The sequence below is a fragment of the Oryctolagus cuniculus genome, chromosome 2, assembly GCF_964237555.1.
Source record: "Oryctolagus cuniculus chromosome 2, mOryCun1.1, whole genome shotgun sequence".
Taxonomy (NCBI): Eukaryota; Metazoa; Chordata; class Mammalia; order Lagomorpha; family Leporidae; genus Oryctolagus; species Oryctolagus cuniculus.
This window is the reverse complement of record NC_091433.1, coordinates 44,994,678-45,015,726: the sequence shown is the minus strand read 5'-3', so window position 1 is coordinate 45,015,726 and position 21,049 is coordinate 44,994,678. Positions and strand designations below refer to the sequence as shown.

Here is a 21,049-nt window from a genome sequence, read left to right as displayed (position 1 = left end):
CTCAAGTAGTTGAGCACCTGCTATGCAGGTGGGAGACCTGAAATGAGTTCTTAGTTCCTGGCCATGGCCTGGACCAGCCCTAGCTATTGTAGGCATTTGAGGAGAAAACCAGCAGATGAAGATCTCTGTGTTTGTGTGTCCCTTTCAAATGAAATTAAAGTACATAAAATTTTAAATGAAAAAAAAAATGAAACATAGTTAGGTAAATATTGATATTTTATGTATTGAGTCACCAGTGAAGTATATGATTGGTCCCAGAAGCAGAATTACAGATACCATATTATAAACATTAATGCTCACAGAAATTCACTTATAAACTAGATTGAAAACTCTTTACAGAAAACTAGTGAGCCTTTTCTTTTGTACTCACCACTGTAGTAGACATTGGCTTGTATAGTAATTAACTAGATATTTGTGTCCTTGGCCCTTACAATAGTGCTTTAAAAAAAAAAATTTATTTGGCCGGCGCCGTGGCTCAATAGGCTAATCCTCCACCTTGCGGCGCCGGCACACCGGGTTCTAGTCCCGGTCGGGGCGCCGGATTCTGTCCCGGTTGCCCCTCTTCCAGGCCAGCTCTCTGCTATGGCCAGGGAGTGCAGTGGAGGATGGCCCAGGTGCTTGGGCCCTGCACCCCATGGGAGACCAGGAAAAGCACCTGGATCCTGGCTCCTGCCATCGGATCAGTGCGGTGCGCCGGCTGCAGCGGCGGCCATTGGAGGGTGAACCAACGGCAAAGGAAGACCTTTCTCTCTCTGTCTCTCTCTCTCACTGTCCACTCTGCCTATCAAAAATAAAAAAAATAAAAAATAAAAAAAAAATAAAAAAAAAATTTATTTATTTGAAAGATAGTCACAGAGAAACAGGTTTTCCATCCACTGGTTCACTCCCCAAATGTTTGCAACAGCTGGAGCTGACCCGATCGGAAACCAGGAGCTAGGAGCTTCCTCTGGGTCTCCACACAGGTGCAGAGGCCCAAGCACTTGGGCCATCTTTCACTGTTTTTCCCAGGCCACAGGCAGAGAGCAGGATGGGAAGAAGAGTAGCTGGGACATGAACTCGCACCCATTTGGGATGCTGGCGCTGCAGGCAGAGGCTTAGCTTACTATGCCACAGTACCGGCCCCTACAATAGTGCCTCAGAAAGTCATTATTGTTAGACTAAACATTCATAGCTTGTACAAGATATGTATTATTTGATATTTGAAGATCTCAACTGATTGGATTATGAATTTATGAGTAAATCTCCTACTTGGATGTATTTGGCCCAAGAAGCTTGAATGGATCGTGTAATTCTAGTGGGATGAAGCACCTAAAAGTGGTCATTAGACTGTATAATTAGCCCTCCCTCTCCGTAGGTTCCAAAGCCTTGGATTCAACCAGCTGCAGAACAGAAATATTAGAGGAAAACTTCCACCTGCACTAAACTTTTTTTCTGGTTACTTTCATAAGCAATATAATATAACACCTATTTATATAGAAATTAAAGTAGGTATTATAAGTAATCTATAGATTTGAAGTATAAAAGAATGTACATAAGTTATGTGCAAATACAATGCCATTTGTATAAGGGATTTAAGTGTGTACAGAATTTGGTTTCTGGGGGCAGTGGCAGGGTTGGGGGAGTGGAGTTGGGTGTCCGGGAACCAGTCCCCAACAAATACCAAGGGATTTCTGAACTGTACTTTGAAAACTTGTATAGCATCAGAATCCTTATCATAATAGTGCCTCATCTAAATATTCTGTTTCACAGGTTCCCACTTTTTATTTTATAAAAAATTATATTTTTACTTTTACTTTATTTGAAAGGCAGAGATAGAGAGGTCTTCCATCTGCTAGTTCACTCCCAAATGCCCCAACAGACAAGACTTAGCCAGATCAAAGCTAGGAGCTGATAAAACCAGTCTGCGTCTCCCCACTGTGTGGCAGGGACCCAAGTACTTGAGCAATCACCTGCTGCCAACAAGGGTCTTCGTTAGCAGGACAATAGATTGCAACCAAAGTAGCTAGGACTTAAACCAGTCACCCAGTAAAGGATGCTGGTATCCTAATTTGGCACTTAACCACTGTGCCATACACCTGCCCATTGGTTCCTACTTTGACATGTCATCCATTAAAAGACCTGATTGAGTTATGGTTCTAGCCATCTTGAGATTATCATATAGTTATCATCATCCTACTAGGTGCAGACACCTTTGCTCTATAATATCACTCTAAAGAATTTATAAGTATTTGGCTTTTAAAAAACAGACTCATTTATCTATATCCTGGTAGTTTGATTGACACATGAAAAATGGTAATAAACCCAAAACATGGGAAGTAAAGGTTAGGTTTAAGAAAAAAATTAGTAAGTACCCCCATGCAAAGTATTATGTTTCTGCTTCTTCCTTCGGAGTAATATCAGCATAATCTCAAACCACTGTACCTCCAATTCACAAAAGAATTTATGCTGTTAAGTACGGTTGGTTTACTGTTTATTGAGATTGGAGAATTTGGATTGATCCTTGGGAGAACCAGGGCTCTTTTTTAGATACAGACAGTATCTTTTTAGCAAGAATAATTTTACAGAAGTATAATGTTGATCTTAAGGAAAAACACAAGAGACAATAGATTGAGCTTTATCAATCATGTTCTATTTATCTTCACATTATAATAAATTTTTCATCAGTCCTGTCAAGTTTTAAGTGGTCAGTTGTAATTTAGCATTTTATATTTAAGAACAGGCTCCTCTGCCTTGAGATGACCTGTTTACCAAGCATTAAAACTTAACAATTCCAAATCATCTTACAAATGTCTTACAAATATACCTCCTACTAGCAAAGACTGACAAAACAGAATAGAAATTGCAGCTGCTACCCAAAGGTGAAGCAGATGGCAGCAAGAAGCCAAGAATTCCAATGCCTTAAAAGTTTGTAAACTGGAAATACAGTTCATATTCCAAAATAACGCAATTTTCACTCATTTAAATTTAGTTATCACTTACATTAGTGGTTTCATTAGGAAACCAGGAAATCCTTGGACCAGCAAAACAAATACTACCCTCTTCCTGTTATTTCCCTTCATTATTAAAATGAAATAGATGGGGGCCAGCGCTGTTCCACTTCCAATCCAGCTTTCTGCTATGGACTGGGAAAGCAGTAGAAGATGGCCCAATACCTTGGGCCCATGCACCCGCATGAGAGACCCAAAGGAAGCTCCTGGCTCCTGGCTTCAGATCCGTGCAGCCCCGGCTGTTGCGGGTAGACCGACCTCTCTCTCTCTCTCTCTCTCTCTCTCTCTCTCTCTCTCTCTGCCTCTGCCTTTCCTCTCTCTGTGTAACTCTTTCAAATAAATAAATAAATCTTTTAAAAAAATGAAATAGATGATTGATCAAATATTTGAATTTGGTAGCATTCTCAAAAGACAGTTTTGATGGGAAATGGTGTTTCTCAGTTGTTTTTCTTGAAGGTGGTTAGAATTTGTCAGTTTTATTGTGTTTGACTGACAGCTTTAATAAACTGTCTTCATTCTTTTAATTAACTTCATAGGAAGACTTAGTTAGGATTAAAAGCTAATACACATTAGAAAGAAAACTTGCTTTCCAGTTGACGTGTTAAAAAAAACTGACATCAAATCTCTAATACATTAGTATAGATATCTTTAAGTATCTTTGAGGGATTGGTTCTAGGACCCAACCCCCTGCCCCACCATACCCTCATCACAGTAGCTCAAGTCCCTTATATGCCTGAAAAATGATACAGTATTTGCATGTAACCTACACATATCTTCCTGTATACTTTAAATCATCTCTAGGTTACTTATGATACCTAATTCAATGTAAATGTAATGTAAGTAGTTGTTATACTTTTTAATACATATCATTGAGGGAATAGTGACAAGGAAAAAAGTATACACACTCAATGCTGACACTTTTTTTTTTTTCCTGAATATTTTTTATCTGTGGTTGGTTGAATCCACAGATGTGGAGTCCATGCAGATAGAGGGCTATTTCATTCAGAGCTGTGTTCTGTTGAATGAGGAATAGCCTGTGCTGTTTCTAAGGCTCAGTGATGGGATACAGTATGCTAAAAATTTATTTCCTAAATAAATTTCCTAAATTTATGTTCTAAATCTAAGTGTTATCCTTAATACCTGTTTATCAAATGGCAAGTATAGTCTAATGGCAATTAGTGTGCTACAAGTAAATAAAACTTAAACATAGAATCTTTGCAATGAAGGAACTTGGAAAATGAAAACTTTATATTAGGGCACATTTCATAAATGGTGTGCATAATTCTCATGTATGAACCATAATTCTCATGTATGAACTTTTATTCAAATAAAGAAAGGGGTCTTACCATTCTGATAACTATTTGGATGCTTTTTTTTTTCTGCTTGTGTCTAGGAGGTACTAACTCTTCTTGGGTAGGTTAACTACACTGTAGACTTAGACTTTTTTTTTTTTTACAGGCAGAGTGGACACTGAGAGAGAGAGAGACAGAGAGAAAGGTCTTCCCTTGCTGTTGGTTCACCCTCCAATGGCCGCCGCTGCCGGCGCGCTGCGGCCGGCGCGCTGCGGCCAGCGCACCGCGCTGATCCAATGGCAAGAGCCAGGTACTTATCCTGGTCTCCCATGGGGTACAGGGCCCAAGCACTTGGGCCATCCTCCACTGCACTCCCTGGCCATAGCAGAGAGCTGGCCTGGAAGAGGGGCAACCGGGACAGAATCTGGCGCCCCAACCGGGACTAGAACCCAGTGTGCCAGCGCCGCGCGCCGCAAGGCGGAGGATTAGCCTAGTGAGCCGTGGCGCCAGCCTGACTTAAGACTTTTAGTATGTATTGATGATATGCTTCAGGAGAGAAGTGTCAGGATTTATTTAATTCTCTCTCCTTTTCTATGGGGGGAAGAAAGGGTACGTCAATGTCATGCTAGTCTCCAGAGCAGTTAAATTTCCTTTCTCAAAGAAGAAAACGCCCTGGATGAGATGTGGCTGTGATTCTAGGACTCTCAGAGGGTTCTTACTGATGCCATCACATCTTTGCTTTCAGAAACTCTTGTAATTGGAAGGAGCTTGGTCTAGTGATTCATTGCTTTGAAGATTTGCATTACATATCTTAAATGAAGTTTGAAATAATACCAAATCTTAGCTATTGAATGATGGTTCTTCCTGTTAGGAGAAAGAGCCAGTGACCTGAGTCAGGAAACCTGAGTACCATGTCATGTGACCTTGAGCATATCCATTTTCTCCTCTGGCTCTTTATATGTAAAGCTCATGTCATCATTTGCAAAATACAGGTGTTAACTTGCTAATACTTCCTTCCAGCTTAAAGGTCTTTGATTCTTTGTCAAGATCTACTCTGTGGTATATCTAAATCCATGTGTAATGAGCTGTCTTCTGGGATTCCATGTGCCTTTATGAATTAGGATTCAAAATTCAACCTCTGGTATCCAAATCTTTCAATTTGTTCATTAGCCAATACTAATTTTTCTTCTTAAAACTCTTTGTTTCACAGGCTTTTCCATACATACTTTAAGATGCTGCAAAGCCATGGAAACTTTCAGCTTCTATGATAAAACTCATTTATATGTTAGCTTTTCCTGATATTCATGTCCTCGAGCATGCTGACACAGAGAGAGCCTTTATTTAATAAAATCTGTAGAACGAAAGATGGCCTCATCTTAAGTTTGCAAAACAAACTTTTAAAATGTAAATTTATTTATTTATTTTTGACAGGTAGAGTTATAGACAGTGAGAGAGAGAGAAAGAGAAAGGTCTTCCTTCCATTGGTCCACTCTCCAAATGGCCACAATAGCCGGTGCTGCACCGATCCAAAGCCAGGAGCCAGGTGCTTCTTCCTGGTCTCCCAGGTAGGTGCAGGGGCCCAAGCACTTGGGCCATGCTCCACTGCCCTCCCAGGCCACAGCAGAGAGCTGGACTGGAAGAGGAGCAACCAGGACTAGAACCCGGCACCCATATGGGATGCCGGCGCCGCAGGCGGAGGATTAACCAAGTGAGCCACGGCACCGGCCCAATTTATTTATTTATTTATTTATTTTTAAGATTTATTTATTTGAGAGGCAGAGTTATAGAGGGAGAAAGAGAGAGGTCTTCCATCTGTTGATTCACTCCCAATATGACCACAATTGCCGGAGCTGGACGAATCTGAAGCCAGGACCAGGAGCTTCTTCTGTTTCCCCCACATGGGTGCAGGGGCCACAGGCTTGGGCTGTCCTCTGCTGCTTTCCCAGGTGCATTAAGCAGGAAGCTAAGTGGAGCAGCCAGAACTCAAACCAATACCTATATGTGATGGCTACACTGCTGGCAAGGGCTTAACCTACTGCACCACAGTGCTGGTCCCAATATGTAGATTGATTAATAGGCATTAAAGTAAGTACTAATCAGTTATCTAAGAATAATTTTATGCAGTTCCATTTTGCTCAGACTTTGAGATGGTGAATTTTATTTCCAAATGTTCCTTTTTTAAAATTATAACATTAGCACATGATTATTATATAAAATAGAGAGAAATGCAAGAAAATATAAAGTAGAAAGTAAAAAAAATCCCTTTATACTACATCCCAAAGTTAATCAATGTTAATATATGTATTTTTTGTCATTTTCTTTTTTAAAAAAAAAGTGGTTTTTTTTTTTTTTTAATATTTGCAAGACAGAGTTACAGAGAGAGGGAGAGACATAGACAAAGAGAGCAAGATCTTCTGTCTACTGGTTCACTCCCCAAATGGCCTCAATGACCAGAGCTGGGCCAATCCAAAGCCAGGAGCCAAGAGCTTCTTGTAAGTGTCTCAAGTGGGTGCAAGGGCCCAAGGACTTGAGCCATCTTCCTCTCTTTTCCCAGGTATATTAGCAGAGAGCTGGACCAGAAGCAGAGCCGCCAAAACTCGAACCACTGCTCATATGGGATGCTGGTGCCACAGTGGTGGCCCCCAGTCTGTCATTTTCTGTGTGTTACACATATGTCTATATAACTTTTTATGCAAAGGAGTATTATACAGATAATGTGGTTTTAGGGCAAATATCATTTATATGGTTATTGGGGCTGGTGCTTTGGCATAATGAGTTAAGTGCTGGCATCCCTCTTGGGTGCTGGTTAGAGGCCTGGCTGCTCTACTTCCATCTGATCCAGTTCCCTACTAATATGCCTGGAAAAGCAGCAAAAGATGGCCCAAATACTTGGATCCCGGCACCCATGTGGAAGACCTGGATGAAGCTCCTGCCTCTTGGCTTCACTCTGACCTAACCCTGGCCATTGAGGCCATCTGGGGAATGAACCAGCAGACAGAAGATTCTCTCTCTGTCTCTGTCTGTCTCTCTCTCTCTCTCTGTAACTCTGCCTTTCAAATAAATAAGTAAATCTTTAAATATATATGTGTATATATATATACATATATATATAAAATTTATATGGTTATTGTAAATATGACTTTTGTTAACTAAATTGTTTAAGAATATACCAAAAATTATTACCCGGCCTCCTGTAGTTGGACATTTAGGTTGGCAGCTCTATCTCCAGGTCAGGTTATAGCTTCATAACTGATTATGCTGCCAATCTATAGACATAAAGATGATGATAAAAAAAAATTTAAAGGCCGGTGCCACGGCTCAGTAGGCTAATCCTCCCCCTGCAGCGCCAGCACACCGGGTTCTAGTCCCTGTCGGGGCGCCGGATTCTGTCCCGGTTGCCCCTCTTCCAGGCCAGCTCTCTGCTATGGCCCGGGAGTGCAGTGGAGGATGGCCCAAGTATTTGGGCCCTGCGCCCCATGGGAGACCAGGAGAAGCACCTGGCTCCTTCCTTCGGATCAGCGCGATGCGCCAGCCGCAGTGCACTGGCCACGGCGGCCATTGGAGGGTGAACCAACGGCAAAGGAAGACCTTTCTCTCTGTCTCTCTCTCTCTCTCAGTGTCCACTCTGCCTGTCAAAAAAATAAATAAATAAAATAAAAAATTTAAAAAGCAGTTTTTAAATCACTCAGAGGTAGGCTTTTATAATATCACATAGCCTATTTTTATTTTGGTAATACTTCTCACTAGAAAATTAATATTAACACATTATAAACAATTTAAAAAACAGTATAAATATAAAGAAGAACATATTTTGCTACATTTCCATTTGGGGTGTCTGTCCCATGTAAACACACATACACATGTACTTTAAACATAATTCAAATAACTCTTATGTGGGGTTTAATAGCTTCCTTTTTTTAAAAAAGAAAAGGTTTATTTATTTATTTGAAAATCAGCGTTACACAGAGAGAGGAGTTGCAGACAGAAAGAGAGGTCTTCCATCTGATGGTTCTCTCCCCAGATGGCCGCAACCGTAGCTGTGCCAATCTGAAGCCAGGAGCTTCTTCCTGGTCTCCCAAGTGGATGCAGCGGCCCAAGGACTTGGGCCATCTTCTACTGCTTTCCCGGGCCATAGCAGAGAGCTGGACAGGAAGTGGAGCAGCCAGGTCTCGAACCGGTGCCCATATGGGATGGCTGCGCTTCAGGCCAGGGCATTAACCCACTGCACCACAGCGCCGGCCCCAATAGCCTCCTTCTTCATGGACATTTTCCCATGTCATTAAGCACTATACAAAAATGCAATCTATTAAGTAGCTCCTCCTTCCTTCTCCATATGACTATGCCATCAAGTATGAATAATGTAAAATTAAAAATGTTTATGTGAAAACGTTTAGACTCACTAACAAGTTTAAATATGGACAAAAATACTTCCAAGGGGCCGGCACTGTGGCGTAGCGGGTAAAGAACCACCTGCAGTGCTGGCATCCAATATGGGCACCAGTTCGAGTCCTGGCCACTCCACTTCCAATCCAGCTCTCTGCTATGGCCTGGGAAAGCAGTAGAGGACAGCTCAAGTGCTTGGGCCCCTGTAGCTGTATTTGAGACCTGGAGGAAGCTCCTGGCTCCTGGCTTTGGATCGGCGCAGCTCCAGCCGTTGCAGCCAGTTGGGGAGTGAACCAGCGGATGGGAGACCTCTCTCTGCCTCTCCTTCTCTTTCTGTATAACTCTGACTTTCAAATAAATAAGTAAATCTAAAAAAAAAAAAAAAAAAAAAAAACTTCAAAAAGTTACTGAAGGGGCTAGCGCTGTGGCATAGCCGGTAAAGCCACAGCCTGCAGTGCCGGCATTTTATATGGGCGTCAATTTGAATCCCGGTTGCTCCACTTCCGATCCAGCTCTCTGCTATGGCCTGGGAAAGCAGTGGAAGATGGCCCAAGTCCTTGGAGCCCTGCACCCATGTGGGAGACCCAGAGGAAACTCCTGGCTTCAGATTGGCACAACTCCGGCTGTTGCAGCTAAATGGGGAGTGAACCAGTGGATGGAAGACACTCTCTCTGCCTCTCTTCTCTCTGTGTAACTCTGACTTTCAAATAAATAAATAAATCTTAAAAAAAAAAAAAAGTTAATGGAAAATGGAACTAAAAGTTTATTTTGGTACCAAAAAGTTCATGAAAATGCATATTATTTTTAAAAAACCTATGTATTTAAAAACTCCAAAATAAACTTATCTTTTATTTTTTCTTCCTTGAAATTTCTGAGGTATCATGGTATATAAATAAACTGTAGTATGTTTAAATAAAGTTTCAGTAAGTTTTACCTTCTATGACATTTTCCATTTATCTCTCAGTTTTCCTGGAATGATATAATATGCAAATGATAATTTTATAGCCTTCTTCCCAAGTTTATTTCTTAATTCTGTTTCATGTCTGTATTATTTGGGACTTTGAAAGCAATGTTAAAGTATGGCAATGGAAAGAGTTGTATTGGGGGTAGTGAGCTTTCGTTGCCTGTTTCTGATTTGATGGGGGTACTGCTATTATTTTATCATTTTACTATTAATGTTATCAGTTCCCAACCTTTTATTGTGAAAAAATTTTCAAGTACAGAGCAAAGTTTAAAGAGTTTTATAGGTTATACCTATGTGGATTTCTTAATTTTATTATTAATGTTGCCAATTATTTTCCCCAGTGTATTATAAAAATCATCATACAGAAAAATTGAATTTTACATTTGTCTTTATGGCAGCTGCCTAGATTCTGCCAATAACATTTTACTATACTTTTTTTTAAAAAAGATTAGTTTATTTACTTGAAAGAGTTACACATAAGAAGAGAGGCAGAGAGAGAGAGAGAGAGAGGTCTTTTATCCACTGGTTCACTCCCCAGATGGCCACAACAGCCGGAGCTGGACCCATCCAAAGCCAGGAGCCAGGAGCTTCTTCCGGGTCTCCCATGTGGGTACAGGGGCCCATGGGCTTAGGCCATCCTCTACTGCTTCCCCAGGCCATCGCAGAGACCTGGATTAGAAGTGGAGCAGCCATGGCCAGTACCGGAGCTCAATAGGCTAATCCTCTGCCTTGCGGCGCCAGCACACTGGGTTCTAGTCCCAGTCAGGGCACCGGATTCTGTCCCGGTTGCCCCTCTTCCAGGCCATCTCTCTGCTGTGGCCTGGGAGTGCAGTGGAGGATGGTCCAAGTGCTTGGGCCCTGACTCCCATGGGAGACCAGGAGAAGCACCTGGCCCCCGTCTTCGGATCAGCGTGGTGCGCTGGTTGCAGCGGCTATTAGAGGGTGAACCAATGATAAAGGAAGACCTTTCTCTCTGTCTCTCTCTCTCACTGTCCACTCTGCCTGTCAAAAAAAAAAAAAAAAAAAAAATTTAAAAATTAAAAAAAAAAAGTGAGCAGCCAGGACTCTAACCGGCGCCCATATGGGTTGCTACTACTAGACTTGTTTTACACTTGTGTACATCTCCTGTCAGATTTGTTTTTTGAAGATAAAGCTTTCTTTAAAAAAAAAAATGTATTTATTTGAAAGGCAGAGTTACAGAGAGGCAGAGAGAGAGACCGTCTATCTGCTGTTTCACTCCCCAAATGGCTGCAATGCCCAGAACTCAGCCAATCCAAAGCCAGATTACAGGAAAGAGCTTCCTCCAGATCTCCCCTCAGGTCAGGGACCCAAGCACTTAGGCCATCTTCTATTGCTTTCCCAGGCTGTAGCAGAGAGCTGGATCAGAAGTGGAATAGCCAGGTCTTAAACCAGTACCCATATGTGACGCTGGCACTGCAGGTGACGGTTTTACCCGCTATGACAGTAGCACTGGCCCCTACTGTCAGATATTTTAATGTCTGTTATTTTTGTTATGTTATAGATATATCCATCTGTATTTAGTTTAACAAAATTTTTTAAAATCAGCACTGCAATAATTTTTATTTTAGTGTACTGATTCTACTGTACTAATTGCTGAATAAAAAAATCCCTTAGCAGCTTTATTTGTTATCTAGTAGCCAATCTAGAGTATTTCAGTGCAGTTTTGAAACACCTTGTCATGCAATCTTGAATAAAGAACAATGTGAAACATCAAAAGAAGTGTAGCAGTTCAACTTGGATTACAGAAATAGAAAGCACTGAAGTTAGAACTTCTCAGAATTTAAGCAGACTTTCTAGAGAACAGCTTGCCTTATTTAGCTGAAAAAATACTTACACACAGAAATAGCTGCTATTCCAGTCTACTTGCCAGGTGTATTTCTATGGTGAAATAAAATCCATCAAGCTATGATGGTTTTATCACATTGTCTCTTAAGTCCTCCCTATTCTTTTTGTACTAGCTGCCGTTACCCAGAAAATTAGTTTCCTAGGACAAATTCAATAAAGCAAAACAACAGAAGTTTATTTTGGCCAGAAATCTGAAATTGAAGTATCAGTAGGACATTTCCTTCTGGAGACTCTTAGGGAGAAAATCTCCCATGTCTGTCCTCCAGCTTCTGACAATTGCTAGCATTCTGTAGTGTTCTTTGGCTTAACAGATATATCTGTTTGTGTGTTCATCTCTTTTTAAGATTGATTGATTGATCCAAAAGGCAGTATAAAAGCTAGGGAGAGACAAAGAGAGGAGGAGAGTGCGGTTTGAGAGACAAAGATAGATAGATAGATAGATAGATAGATAGATAGATAGATAGAGGTATAGATATTTAGAAATCAGTATCTTCCATCCACTGATATTTTCCATTCACTGATTCCCTCCTAATACAATAGGAGCCAGGAACTCCATCTGAATCTCCCACATGAGTGGCAGGAACCTTTTCACTCTAAAGTCTCAAATACTCAAAGCCACCACTGCCACACATTGCAAAGACATTGCCTTTTCTTTTCCCAAGGCGGAGGTTATTTCATATGAGCTTGCTTAATTTTTAGCTTCTCAACTTGCAAACTTCTCTGAGCCATTACTCATTTGCTTGTGTCCTGACAGAACACTTTCCTCTTCAAAGTAAACCTCCACTTTTATCTTTGATCTCATCCCATTTTCCCTGTGTCCATGCAATGATCCTATCAATGACTTTTTGACACATAATTCTCCGTTATTGAGATATCTGAAATCAAGGTACATTTTATAATTGGTAGTGTCTAAAAATTAACTTTGTATTTTTTCTCCCTCACTTGCATGTAAAGTAAGATGTGCCTTACAATCCAAGGCAAAAAAAAAAAATTGTTTTTCTGCTGAAGATTATTTAGCACATAGATGTTCTCAAATGGGAAGATAGGTTCTAGCATATGTTAGTTTAATGTTACCCTCTTTTTTCTGAAAACATTAATCTTTCTTCTAAAACTGGACCTTTCCTGCCCTCAGCCAGTAATTTTACTAGATGATGAACTACACACTAAATTGTATGGAGGTAATTGGAGATATCTGCCAATCAGAAAATCTTATTTGGAATAACTAAAATGGTGAGGTTAAATATCTCAGCAGAGCTAGTTTGCATAAAGACACAACGGAAAATGTTCATTTAGGGGGCAGTAGCCCTTGCATAGAGTTAGTCTCTATCATAGCTATATACTCCCAAGATACAAAAGGAGAAATTCTCTGGTTGCAATTTATATAAACTTGTATGTTATTGAAATGAAAGTACTTCAAGGACATTTCCATTTGTTACTAGCTTATGGTTTCTCATCTCATGTAAATTATTTTGCCACTTTTCATTTTAATTCTTTGCTGTCATTTTCTGGCAAAGTGATCATTTGGCTTCTGTCTGTGAAGATATTCACTGATCATTCAGCTGACATTGTCCTTTGTCTATAAAATTGTAGTGCCTTTAGGATTTATTTTATCATTTTTATTGCTACCTTTATATTTCTGTTTACCTTTCTTTCCATTTTCGTCTTAGAAAACTATCTATAGAGCTATTGGCTGGTGCCGCGGCTCACTAGGCTAATCCTCCGCTTAGCAGCGCCGGCACACCGGGTTCTAGTCCCGGTCAGGGCGCCGGATTCTGTCCCGGTTGCCCCTTTTCCAGGCCAGCCCTCTGTGTGGCCAGGGAGTGCAGTGGAGGATGGCCCAGGTGCTTGGGCCCTGTACCCCATGGGAGACCAGGATAAGTACCTGGCTCCTGCCTTCGGATAAGCGCGGTGCGCCGGCCGCAGCGCACTGGCTGCGGCGGCCATTGGAGGGTGAACCAATGGCAAAGGAAGACCTTTCTCTCTCTCTCTCTGTCTCTCTCTCTCACTGTCCACTCTACCTGTAAAAAAAAAAAAAAAAAAAAAAAAAAAAAAAAAAACCAACTATCTATAGAGCTATCAACATTTTTGTGTGGAACAGAAGTATGTTTTGAACTGCAGAGCTTCAGAAACAAGTTCTTTTTAGAGTCTAACAGCTAAGTTCTCCTATAATTTCTACACCTAGTAATAGTAGAAATATCTACTTCATGATAACCTAGAGGTTAAAATATTGGAAGATAAATGATAACAGTGCAGATAGTCCTTAGGGTTGTCTTGAATGCTTTTAATTACCTTTCCAAACTATCTTTTGAATCTTACCTTCTCTGTCTCCTTGCCTCAACCCATCTCAAGCCTTCCAAGCTACTGCCATAGCTTCCTAACTAGTTTCTACCGCTAGTATCACCAGAGATACTACCCTGGAAGAAGAAATTTGATCATGGAATATTCCTGCTTTAAACCTGGCTCTCAGTTACCAGTTAACTCTATCTCCTTTAAAATCTAGACCCAACTGTTTTCTCTAGTTTAATCCCAAACTACCCAGCTGAGTCATCAATGAATATCTTCATATAGAGAAACCAGATGTTCACGAGACATTGATGGCAAAGAATTGAGATGAAAAGCAGCAAAATAATTTACATGAGATGAGAAACCATATATTCTAGCCACACTGCACTCTTACCACGTTCTCAGAGCATTCTGAGCTTTTTCATGACTCCTTTCCTGTGTACATGTTTCACTGTGTCCATCCTCCCTGCTGTGAACACCCTTGCTCTTTCTTTAGGATCCTGCACAAATACTGACCTCTCTTTGCTACCATAATACAGTATTCAATTAACTGATATAGTTCTTTTTATAATCCTTTATACTATGTTTCTTTGCAGACTTGTATCTCCTGGTGACCATACTGGGAAGTTTTCTCTGGTTCTTCTTTGCTACCATTTAGCCATTTCCCTGATACAAGATAGGACCCAACATTTTTAGCTGATTCAATGAATGATTACTTTTGTTCAAAATTAAAGTTATGGCTGGCATTGTGGCACAGTGAGTTTAAGCTCCAGCTTGCAACTCCAGGGCCCTAGCATACCATATCGGAGTCCTAGCTACTTCACCTCCAATTCTGCTTCCTGCTTCCTGCCTGGGAAGGTAGCAGAAGATGGTCCGGGTGCTTGGGCCCCTGGCACCCCTGTGGGAGAGCAGGGTGGAATTCCTTGATCCTGACTTTAGCCTGGTTCAGCCCCCAACTGTTAGACCTATTGTGGGAGCGAACCAGGGGATAGAAGATCTCTTTCTTTCCTTCTCAGCCTCTCTCCTTCTCTATTGCTCTGTCAGGTTTGTTTTTGTTGTTGTTGTTGTTTTTTAAGATTTATTTATTGGGGACGGTGCTGTGGCGTAGTGGGTAAAGCCACTGCCTGCAAGTGCCAGCATCCCATATGGATGCCAGTTCAAGTCCCAGCAACTCCACTTCTGATCCAGCTCCTTGCTAGTGTGCCTGGGAAAGCAGTGGAATGTGGTCCAAGTCGTTGGGCCCATGTAACCTCATGGGAGACCCAGACGGAGCTCCTAGCTCCTGGCTTGGATTGGCCCAGCTCTGGCCATTGCAGCCATATGGGGAGTTGAACCAGTGGATGGGAGATCTCTCTGTCTGCCTCTGTCTCTCAGTAACTCTGGCTTTCATACATTTATTTATTTATTTGAAATGCAGAGTTACAGAGAGAGACAAGAGAGATCATCCATCTGCAGGTTTACTCCCCAAACATCCGAAATGGCCAGAGGTCGGCAGTTTTGGAGCCAGGAGCTTCTTCCAGGTTTCTTATGTGTGTGCAGGGGTCTAAGCACTTGGGCCATCTTCTGCCTTACCAGGCACATTAGCAGGGCGCTAGATTGGAAGTGGAGCAGCCAGGACTTGTAAAGGCACCCATATGCTATGCCACAGCACTGGGCCTCAAATAAATCTTAAAAAAAAAAAAAAAAAAAAAAGGAAAATACACTACACAAGCAAAGTTGCTAGACCTGTTTCCCAGATTGATAGTCCATTTTGATTATAAATAGTTCAAATGTAAACACTGAGCCGGCCTGCGGCTCACTAGGCTAATCCTCCGCCTTGCGGCGCTGGAACACCAGGTTCTAGTCCCAGTCGGGGCACCAGATTCTGTCCCGGTTGCTCCTCTTCCAGGCCAGCTCTCTGCTGTGGCCAGGGAGTGCAGTAGAGGATGGCCCAAGTGCTTGGGCCCTGCACCCCATTGGGAGACCAGGAGAAGCACCTGGCTCCTGCCATTGGATCAGCGCAGTGCGCCAGCCATTGGAGGGTGAACCAACTGCAAAAGGAAGACCTTTCTCTCTGTCTCTCTCTCTCACTGTCCACTCTGCCTGTCAAAAAATAAAAAAATAAATAAATAAAATAAAAAGATACTTTTTTAAAAAAGTAAACACTGTACTAACGTAATTGTTTTCAACTATTTCTTGGGCTAAAACCACTGAATATGCAGATATTTATCGTTTATTATATTCCAACCAAGTTCCTTGAACTGTGATAGTTCCTTTGTAAGTAGTTAGATAGAAAATGTAGTTATCTTCCTGTTTTTTTAAAAAAGATTACTTATTTGGAAGACTAACATAGAAGGAGGGAGGAAGGGAAAGAGAGAAAGAAATCTTCCTGAAACGGATTCATTCCCCAAAGGAGAGAGGAGGGAGAGACAGCTAGAGCAAAAGCAAGAGAGAGAGGGAGGGAGGGAGAGAAAGAAATCTTCCTTACACTGATCATTCCCCAAATGGCCACAACGGCTGGGGCTGGGCAAGGCTGAAATCAGGAGCCTTGAACTTCATCCAGGTCTTCCACTTGAGTCGCAGGGGCCCACGCCTTTGTTCTCCTTATGCTTTCTTTTTTTCTGAGCAGTTACATCCTTTTTTGTAGAGCAGACATGAAAAAGAGGAGATTTTAATTGACATTAAATTCAGATAAATCAATATTCCAAATGGGATACTTTGGGAGAGGGATTGGGGTAGGAGTAGGGGTGGGGGCAAGTATTAATAATCCAACAGTAGTATCCCAGGAAAACGAGGATGTGTGGAAACCCTCTGTATAACCCTTAAAGTCTAATCAGATCACAGATCACTAGTTGCCTTCTATTTTCCAAATACATCTTACATTTTTATGCATTTGTAGTTTATCATTACTGTTCACGTTGCCCCTTCCAGAGCCTGTGCATCCCTCAGAAGCCTGGCCAGTTGAGTGAGCATTCTCAGATATGTCCAGTCTGTAGAGTTAATCTCTATTCTGAATTTATTTAGCATGTTGATACAGTTACTTAGCAGCTATCTGCATTTTGGTTTATCACAGTTACATTATGTTGACTGTTGTTTTAACTCCTTTTATTGATGCTTTCATAAAATCTTTCTCCTAAACTGAATCATAGATTCTTAAAATCAGGACTCCTGATTTGAACCTAAATATACTCATCAAATACAGTGCCTTAGTCATAGTCAGGTAATACGTATGTGCTGACTATTGTATTTCCTGATCTACTTAATATCTTTCCTAAAAACTCTTCCACTTATATCAGTGTTGTGTGTCCCCACAAAGAAAGATTTTAAGAGCTTTGAACTTAAATATGTAACATAAGATATCTTATATATGTTTATCAGTTTTTATACTATGTATCATGAATTGTTTTTAAAATGTTGAATTATTTCAGACATAGAAAAAGAAGATAGAACAGTCCTTTGTACACACCTCCAGTTTTATTAGCATATTTTAATGAAAATTAATGTTCTTCATTATAAAAATACATCTTTTACAGAGAAGAGTGAATTAATTAGTTGCCAAGCTTAAAAATTTGAAACTACGGAATGAATTCTTATTTTCTTGAGCTTTTGACTTGGAAAAAGCTGATTTTTTCATTTTACCCTCATAGTCTTTATTTTATATTGTGAGATCCTAAAAATAGAGATTGAAGATGAATTTTAAAACTTTTTTTAAAAGACTTATTTTTAGGCAGAATTTACATAGAGGGAGGGAGAGACACAGACCTTCCATCCACTGGTTCACTCCTGAAATGATCACAACAACTGGAGCTAGGTGGGTCCAAACTAAGAAGCCGAGATCTTCTTCTGAGTCTCCCATGTCTGGCAGGGGCCCAAGTACTTGGGCCATCTTCTGCTTTCCAAGGCACATTAGCAGAGAGCTGGATTGGAAGTAGAACAGCTGGGACAGGAACCATTACCCATATGGGATGCTGGCATTCAGGTAGCAGCTTTACCCACTATACCACAACACTGGCTCCAAATTCTAAAACTTTTAACTCAGTGTGGAAAACTCACATACCATCAATAATTGCAAATTCTAATATGTCTCCCAAAAATAGTGTGGCTTTATTCTCTTGATCACTAGAACATAGTTACAGTCCTTATGTTTCTCAGGTGATCCAAATACACTTTCCAAACATGGTTTACAGAGTTGTGTTAATCATTGAAAGCTCAGTAGTCTTTTTTTTTTTTTTTTTTTTTTTTTAAGAGATATTGTTGATTTGGCTTACCCAGGAGTTCAGGCTAAGAAGTGACAGGTGAGGCCAGATGAGGAATTAGACGTAAACATTTAGTTGGTGGGGGCGGGAAAAATTCAGAGACTAAGGGACTTGAGAATTAAGATCATGAAGGTAGAATTCTGAAGATGAAGTCACGAAGATGTGTTGTCTTTCTAACAAACATATGGGAGTATATCTCTTCATGGCTTAAACCTCAGGCCCCACATTTATTTCAGGACATAAAGTCCTCACGTCTTATAAAACTGACAAACCTCATCATAAGCTGACCCCATCCTGTCTCTTCAGGCTAATTTCTATTGTTTGTTTTTAGGAATCCCACGTTCTAACCACAGTGAACTTTTCTGCATGCCCAGAATTCTGACTTTTATCTACCGTTCTGCCTTTGTACATGCTGTTGTCTTGAATGAAATGCTTTTTTTCTCTTCAGCTTTGCAACCTCCTGCCCATCCCTAACTCACTTGACAGGTACTTGTCTGCAGTGTCTTACCAGGCTCCCGCCCACAACACTGAGCACACCTTCATCTGTCCTCTCACAGTACTGTCTGTACATCCTGTAATATTTTACCGCAATTATATTTATTGATACCTGTCTCCAGTAGATTTTGAACTCCTTGAAGTCAAAAACTAATTCTTTATTTATAGTGCCAAGCACATTTTACATACTTAATAACCACTTATTACTGTTGTTTTGATGTACTAATCTAGTACATCACAGATGGCGCTATGCATTCAGGTCACCTGACAATTAAAATTTGGATTCTGATTAGATTCTGAGATGGGTTTGAGATTCTGCCTTTTTAATACCCATCCTGCTAGTTCATGGAGCTAATCCACAGTATCTTTGCCCAAGAAAATAGCAGAAGTGGAGCAAAGACAAAGACCATTAGAAATGTGCAAGTGGAGTGGGCATTTAGCCTGACAGATAAAGATACCCACTTCAGAGTGTCTGTGTTCAGTATGTCTCTAGCTCCTGACTCCACCTTTTAGCCAAGAGATACCATGGCAGACAGTAATGATGGCTCAAATAATTGGGTTCCTGCCACCACATGGGAGAACTCTATTGAGTTCTAGGCTTCAGCCCAGTCCAGTCCTAGTGTAGGGCATTTTGGATGTGAATCCTCAGATGGAAGAACTTTTCCATGTACTCTTTGTGTGTCTCATTAAAAAAAGAAATTTATGTCGATAGTGACATGGAAAAATCTTCCATGTAAATACTTTAGCTCCAAAAATTATAACAGAAAATCATATAGGAAGAGCTGCTTAAATCATGAAATAAAGCAGGATAGTGGAGGGTGAGTGTTGACAAGACTGGAAAGATTCACTTATGGGACTCATGTTTTAGAAAAGAAACGTGGGTAGGTAGGGGCAGCTCCTGTTGAGACTGCAGAAAAGGTGTACCCTTCATGGAAGAGATTGTGACAAGAGAAGGGATGATGACAATTTCAGGAGATTCTTGGGAAGGGGCAGGAACCTCTAGTATGTGTTAGCATTTCCACCATTGCAGATAGGAACAGTGAAGGAATTGCATTATAGGGAAGAGAACTGGATTACAGGGAAGAGAAACCCCTGAAGAAATGATAGGTACAAGAATTTGATGAGAGATCATTTCTGTATCTTAAATTTATAGGTTCAAAGCATGAAAATTATATTTTTATTAAAACTCATAGATGACAGAAGAAGTAATAGTATTAAGCATTCTGTTCCTAAATACAGCCTCACAGGTCTGATAATTCTAAGGATAAGTTTAATAAACCTAATTTTCTTTTAAAGTAATGTTATATAAAAAGAATATGTAACTTTTTAACATACGAAAAATAACAAAGATAAATTGTTTGTCTCTTGCCACTAAGCCCTTTCCCCTGCAATGAGTAATCAGTATTTACAGCCTGATGTGTACTTTTTTCCGTGCAAACTTAGGTACACATAGACAGGAATTTTTATATTTTATAAATGATGATTTTGTGTGCCAATTATTCTTCAGATTCTTCTTTAGAAACATGTTACAAACATCCCTGCAGGTCAATGGACAAAACTTTTATTCTTTAGTTGTTTTTAAATAGCTGTGTATAAATACTGATGTCCCAAAATTTGTTCTGCCATTTTCCTGTTGGTGAACAGTTGGGTAATTTCCAATTTTTGTTGCTACAAACAATATGACTAAAAACAGAAAAGCTCTATTGTTATGTCAGTAAGTGTGACTGTCATCAAATATATCAAAAATAACTTTTATGTTAATAGCATCTTTTAATGAAGGACAGCAATGTGTAACAGTATGTCCCATACAACAGGCACTAGTCACATGTGGCTATTTAAATTAAATATAATTTACATTCCTTACACCAGCCTCATTTTAAGGGTTCAATAACCATGTGAGTAGTGGCTCCCATATTGGACAGCACGAGAAGAGACCCTTTCTGTCCTCATGGAATTTTCTCTTGGACAGCTTGGACTGTACATGTGGATGTTAGGTCTTAAGTAACATATTTTCTTTTTTTTATTTTTTATTTTATTTTTTTTATTTTTTGAAAGGCAGAGTGGACAGTGAGAGAGAGAGACAGAGAGAAAAGTCTTCCTTTGCCGTTGGTTCACCCTCCATTGGCCACCGCGGCCGGCACACCACGCTGATCCGATGGCAGGAGCCAGGAGCCAGGTGCTTTTCCTGGTCTCCCATGGGGTGCAGGGCCCAAGCACCTGGGCCATCCTCCGCTGCACTCCCTGGCCACAGCAGAGAGCTGGCCTGGAAGAGGGGCAACCGGGACAGAATCCGGCGCCCCAACCGGGACTAGAACCCCGTGTGCCGGCGCCGCTAGGCGGAGGATTAGCCTAGTGAGCCGCGGCGCCGGCCCAACATATTTTCAATGAATTAGGGTTTTAATGAGGGCACTTTAAAAGTGAAAACCTTGTATTTCTATTGGTTGCCTCTGCAGTTACTTCAATGAGAATCAATACCCAGATGAAGCAAAGAGAGAAGAAATTGCAAATGCTTGCAATGCAGTTATACAGAAGCCAGGTAAGTAC

General features: G+C 40.7%; 1 protein-coding gene and 1 long non-coding RNA gene across 32 annotated transcripts in view; one reads left to right on the top strand and one right to left on the bottom strand.

The window, feature by feature from the left end:
- HMBOX1 (homeobox containing 1) overlaps positions 1–21,049 on the top strand; it is a 224,162-nt gene that overhangs the window by 190,261 nt on the left and 12,852 nt on the right. For all 31 annotated transcript variants that reach the window (XR_011386241.1, XR_011386240.1, XR_007918102.2 and 28 more), the window contains one exon: positions 20,959–21,041. Coding sequence is in view for 24 of the 31 variants with exons in the window: in XM_070068230.1 (XP_069924331.1) it covers positions 20,959–21,041 (83 nt within the window). In the remaining 7 variants the exon portion in view is untranslated. The remainder of the gene's footprint in view (positions 1–20,958; positions 21,042–21,049) is intronic.
- LOC138848451 (uncharacterized) lies at positions 11,647–16,358 on the bottom strand. The gene is made up of 2 exons (XR_011386245.1): positions 16,243–16,358; positions 11,647–11,869 (listed from the first exon to the last, which is right to left on the bottom strand). It is a non-coding gene; the product is annotated as an uncharacterized lncRNA (long non-coding RNA).